Here is a 6,072-nt window from a genome sequence, read left to right as displayed (position 1 = left end):
CCTCCGTCGCTTACGACGTCGAGGGTTCCAGTTGATCCGATCAACGGAACAGCCTGCTCGTGAAATTAACGTGCAAGTGGCTGAGCACTCCACAGACACGTGTCCCCTTAACGTAGTTCACAGAGTGTGACAAGGCTGGCCCTTTGAATTACAGGCACAACAGAAACAGGAAGAAAGAGTGAGAGAAAGTTGTGGTGAAAGAGTACAGCAGGGTTCGCCACCACCCCCTGCCGGAGCCTCGTGGAGCTTTAGGTGTTTTCGCTCAATAAACACTCACAACGCCCGGTCTGGGAATCGAAACCGCGATCCTATGACCGCGAGTCCACTGCCCTAACCACTTGGCCATTGTGCCTCCACTTGATACATAGATGGCTATTACAAAAACAGTGTTTGAAGGAGAAAGAAGAATCAGATAGAAATCAAAGAAAAATCATTATTTACCCAGTCCTAACAAAGTCTTCAGAATTTTCATGATGTTCTGCAATTCCCCGACCTTTGTATAGACCTGGTTCATGGCTGGGTAGATGCCGGATAAGGTAGGAACTTCAAATAATATCTGGAAATGTTGGATGAGATTTTCTAAAGCAGCACTAGACGAATCCTGCTCATCCTGAGAAGAAAAGGTTGGAAACAAGAAATTCACAGTGAAACTTGAGACAGTAAAATGTGGAGGAGGACAAATAGTGGCTGAAGAAGAACAGGTTATGAGTGATGCATGATGCCACCGAGCAATGGTTCTCAACTATTTTTTAACTTATAGACCCCTTGATTCTTAATATACTTGCGTGGACCCTCAAAGCCATTGGTTGTTTAAAAAATCCTATTATATTGTTATCATTTTTCTTTTACTTGAAGAATTTTTAGTCAAATGAATTGACTCCAGTCCTTTTTTTTTTCTTTAAGTCTGGTATTTGTTCTGTCAGTCTTTTTTTGCCAAATCAGTAAGTTTCGGGGATATAAACATACCAACACCAGTTGTCAAGCAGTGGGTGGAGGAGGGGACAAACACAAAGACACAAATACACACATATACATATATACTTACATATATATATATATATATATATATATATATATATATATATATATATATATATATATATATATATATATATAGGAGTGGCTGTGTGGTAAGTAGCTTGCTTACCAACCACATGGTTCCGGGTTCAGTCCCACTGCGTGACACCTTGGGTAAGTGTCTTCTACTATAGCCTTGGGCTAACCAAAGCCTTGTGAGTGGATTTAGCAGATGGAAACTGAAAGAAGCCCGTCGTATATATGTATATGTATATATATATGTTTGAGTGTCTGTGTTTGTAAAAGAGTAAAGAGTATATATATATATATATATATATGCACATACACACACACATATATATATATGATGGGCTTCTTTCAGTTTCTGTCTACCAAATCCACTCGCTTTGGTCAACCTGAGACTATAGTAATAGACACTTGACCAAGATGCCACACAGCGGGACTGAACCTAGAACCATGTGCTTAGAAAGCAAGGAATTGTATTAAAAGTTGTTAAAATACTTTGTCTTACTGTAAGAGTACAACCAGTTTATTGCACATAAATTTTAGCAACAAAATCTTATGTCTGTCTTCTATGCTGGCATCTGTTGGATGGTTAGACAGGAGTTGGTAATCCTGGGGACTGTGGCAAGCTCTTCTGTCTGCATTGGCATGGTTTTTACAGGTGAGTGCCCTTCCTAATGTCAACCACTTTACAAAGTGGTAGGATGCTTTTTATGTAGCGCCAGCACTACTGAGGTCACCACATAACATGCAAGGCAAAGGGCCCTCAACTGAAAGAGGGAGTGATACAGAAGTAGGCATCTCTATGCCAGGTGATGAGAGATTAATCTACGATAAAGGGACAGAAACAGGTGTCTTGAAGTAGAGAAGATACATGGTTACCCCCAGTCAGAGGGGGAGTGAGGGAAACAGGGGCAATGTGCCAGAGAATACACTCAAAGTACAAGTGTGTGAATATAGATGGAATAATAGGGGGTTGCTCTGGGTGCATGAGTAGGGGGTTCATGAAGGTGCAGGAGGAATTGCAGTGAGTGAGGAAACATGAGTATGTAGGGGACCAATAGGATAGCATTGGTACAGTTGGCAGAGGGAAGACAGCAAAGAGAGATGACAAAGTGGTATTGGCTGTAGAGAGAAAAGGGCCACACAAATTACCTCCAACTTCAAGGAAGCCTCCTGGGTATTTGTGAGAGTCTAATTCCCCTGTTTCCTTGAAAAAATAAAAGGTTTTATCTGTCAAATTGGATTTATATTTAATCCTTAGCCTTAGGAGGACAGACAGTAATCATAACCTTTTATAGATCTACTGCTATAAGGACATACATCCAATCAGTGGAAACGAAGGGAAAAAAGATGTTAACTTGATGGGCAAAATGAAGGATTTTTGATTACGAAAAAAAAGGGTTTTATTCACCAACCTTGGTAATAATGTGATTACATGACTGATTGACCATTTGTAACTTTGTGACCATTTCTTGAAAAGAGTCGGAAGGATGAAGCTGTATGTTGGTCCAAGGCACAATGGAGGTAAGTATTTCATTGAAACAGGTAACTAGATCCTGAAAAATGATGTAAAGATTTCGGAAAATGGAGATTAAAAACAAACAGCAACAGAAACCCATTTTTGGAAGAAATGAAACAAAAGAGTCACTATGTGGTTGTTTGACTTGCTAAAAAGAGCAGCAAAGTCTTCTTCAAAGCATATAATATTGAAACAAAGAAACGACACATTAGATAATGTAGTCTTACACACACGTAAAAAGATAGGATAGTCATGGTTGAAAGGCTTATGGATCAAAGATTTGATCAACAGTCTAATCCAAGGTTGATTATTTCTGAAAGACTAAAACAAGGTGATTACACAGGAATATCTTTGATCCTTGATCCACTGGATTAGAAATAATTTGAGGCTCAACAAGAGTAGAAGTTAAACCATAGATCCCATCATCACCCGTTTTGTATCAAATAAGAATCAGAGTAAAATAACGTCTTACATAAAAATAATTTTGTACAAAATAATAATTTCTTACATCTTTTATCATTTACTTGTTTCAGTCTTAGGACTGTGGCCATGCTGGAGCACAACCTTAAGGGGTTTAGCAGAACAAGTCAACCCCAGTACTTTCTTTTAAAGTCCAGAACTTATTCTGTCAACCTCTTTTGCTGAAACGCTAAGTTACAGGGAAGAGGTGGGAGACAAACAGAAACACACACACACACATATATATATATATATTATGAACTCTCCCATCGTTACACAATGTATAAGGGTTTTGCAATTTCTTGCTGAACAACCACACAGATGGTTTGTTTATAGCTAGGGTCACCAAACAATGGCCTGCAAGGTCAGTTCATCCGGCCCACCACCACATTGTACCTTTTGTGTAAGTACCTGCAATCCTCTGGTATGGCATCAGTGTTTGGAACAACTTATGTCTGTGAGCAAGCATTTTTATAAATAAAAGATGTGAGGTCAGCACATCGAACGAGGCTGACTTGATGAACATTTCAAAGCAATTCTCTTGGTTAAATGCAGCAATTCCAAAGCAAATATTGATGATATCTTAAAAGCTAAACACCAGTTTCACAAATTTCACCAACCTTTTTTGCTGCTTAGTTTGTGAGATCCAGATGTGTGCGTACTGGGTGTGATATAACTATCTTATTGCTAACATCGCCTTCTTTGATAACTTTTTGGTAAATAAATATGTTTGGTTGTCTTTATCTGCACCCATAACAGTAATTTTGTACAGAATAATAATTTCTTACATAATATTAATAATTTTGTATAAACTACTAATTCCTTAAATGATAATAATTTTTTTTCAAAATAATAATGTCTTTTGTAATGATTTCTGACATAACAATTTTGCATAAAATACAAATTTTTCATGCAATACTCTCTCTTTTACTTGTTTCAGTCATTTGACTGTGGCCATGCTGTAGCACCGCCTTTAGTCGAGCAAATCGCCCCCATTTAAAAAAAAAATGATAACGTTTTTTGGAAGTAATTTCTTATATAATAATATAATGATTTCTTTTATTGAATACAAGGGCCCAAGACATGGAGGAGAATATCAAAGGATGCTTTCTACTATAGACACAAGACCCCAAATTTTGTGAGTGGAGTACAGTTGAGATTACACTAACCCCAGTGCTGAAATGATAATTATTTCATCAAGGATAAAAGGTAAAGTTGATCTCAGCAAAATCTGAACTCAGAATGTTCAGACATATGCAATGCATTTCGTCCAGTCTGCTAATAATTCTGCCAACTCACCACCTTACCAGCACATTGCCGTTGTGCTTCTTATATAATTTGTTTCTTACATAATTCTTTCTACTAAAGCCTGAAATTTGTGGGGGAAGCAGATAATCAAGATTGCATCAACCCCAGAGCTCAACTGGTACTTATTTCATCAACCCTGAAATGATAAAAGGCAAATTCAACCTCAGTGGAATTTGAACTCCGAATGTAAAGACAGAAACTAAACATTTTATCTGACGTACTAATGATTCTGCCAGCTCACCACCTTACTGGCTCACTGACATTTTGTTTCTCATATAATATAACAGGCATTTTTGTACATAAGAGATGATTATTACCTGACGATTCTGAAAGTCATCGTTGGCTAAGGCCAACATTTCAAGAACATATTTTAGAGTGTCATCGGAAAGAACAGGCCGTGAAGTCATATCATGTTGTTCTTCAGTGTTCCCATTTTGTGTCTGTTGAACCAAGCTGCAGAGTTTAGAGCAATACTGTAAAAAAGAAAAAAAAATGTTAATACCTTATTGGCACAATTCCATACAGAAGAACTGCAGTCTATGTTGATATCTGATAGCACTACTGAGCCTTTTCTTAGCATGCAAAACTACCACAAAATAGAAACAAGAATGTATATAACAGTTCATCATCATCATTTAATGTCCACTTTACCATGCTTGCATGGGTCAGATGAAATTTGCTGAAGCATATTTTCTACTGCTGGATGCTCTTCCTCTCACTAACCCTCACCTGTCTCCAAGCAAGTTCATATTTCCACATGGCCAGGCATGTTTTTCATTAAAGACTGGAAATGAACAGCAACACTTGTACGACACTGATGCTCATTTACAACCATCACACGATATCAAGTCAAAGGTACACACACACACACACACGAGAAAATGAGATGACAAAAGAATAAAGGATTATCTTATGAACTTCATTAGCTTACAGCTGTTTCTGTTATAAGATGCCAGGACTCATACTTGCTTTATCAAAGCTTCCAACTGAAAAATCATTAGTTGAACTATTAGTCCTCTTGCATTCTGGTGGGTATTGGAGCGTTTGAGCAAGGTTAGACCCCAACAAACGCCCATAAATTAAATGCATCTATCTGGGCCACGATTGTAGCCTGTCGACCTGTGCCTGACAGCCACAATTGTGGCCCGTCGTGCTTTATGTGTTAAGGCCCTATGTGAAGGAGAAATAGCTACAATTGGTGTTTGAAATCATATTGTAGATTCAATTTACCAGAAGTGTTTTACCCAACAATAACAATAATCTTTTATATGAGGCCACTTAGGTTATGTAAAAACAAAAAAACTAGAATACTAACAATTCACAATCTAAAGTAAATATATATATATATATATTTTAAATAACATTTTACATGAAGATATAATTAAGGATTTGTAAATCCATCCAACCTAATCTAACGAGTGAAAAATAATATAGCAATGTTGAAAAACACCTTCCTTGCAGTTTGCCTCCAAACTGTAGGCAAGCATGTGTATTCATGCATGCATATGCAAGCATCATCATCGTTTAACGTCCGTTTTTCCATGCTAGCATGGGTTGGACAGTTCGACCGGGGTCTGGGAAGCCAGGCGGCTGCACCGGGCTCCAGTCTGATCTGGCAGCTGGATGCCCTTCCTAATGCCAAGCATTCCATGAGTGTAGTGGGCACTTTTATGTGCTACCAGCACAGGGGCCAGAGGAAGCTGGCAACGGCCACGATCGGTTGGTGCTTTTTTACGTGCCAC

The 6,072-nt window shown here is 38.2% G+C and overlaps 1 protein-coding gene across 1 annotated transcript in view; it reads right to left on the bottom strand.

The window, feature by feature from the left end:
* LOC106878305 (centrosomal protein of 70 kDa) overlaps window positions 1–6,072 on the bottom strand; it is a 22,186-nt gene that overhangs the window by 13,828 nt on the left and 2,286 nt on the right. The window contains exons 2-4 of the mRNA XM_014927494.2: window positions 4,648–4,803; window positions 2,460–2,600; window positions 442–610 (exon numbers count right to left, since the gene is read on the bottom strand). Of these exons, the coding sequence (XP_014782980.1) occupies window positions 442–610; window positions 2,460–2,600; window positions 4,648–4,803 (466 nt within the window). The remainder of the gene's footprint in view (window positions 1–441; window positions 611–2,459; window positions 2,601–4,647; window positions 4,804–6,072) is intronic.

This window comes from Octopus bimaculoides, chromosome 17, assembly GCF_001194135.2.
Source record: "Octopus bimaculoides isolate UCB-OBI-ISO-001 chromosome 17, ASM119413v2, whole genome shotgun sequence".
Taxonomy (NCBI): domain Eukaryota; kingdom Metazoa; phylum Mollusca; class Cephalopoda; order Octopoda; family Octopodidae; genus Octopus; species Octopus bimaculoides.
Note: the sequence above shows the minus strand (reverse complement) of the source record. Positions and strands in the feature narration are given on the sequence as shown.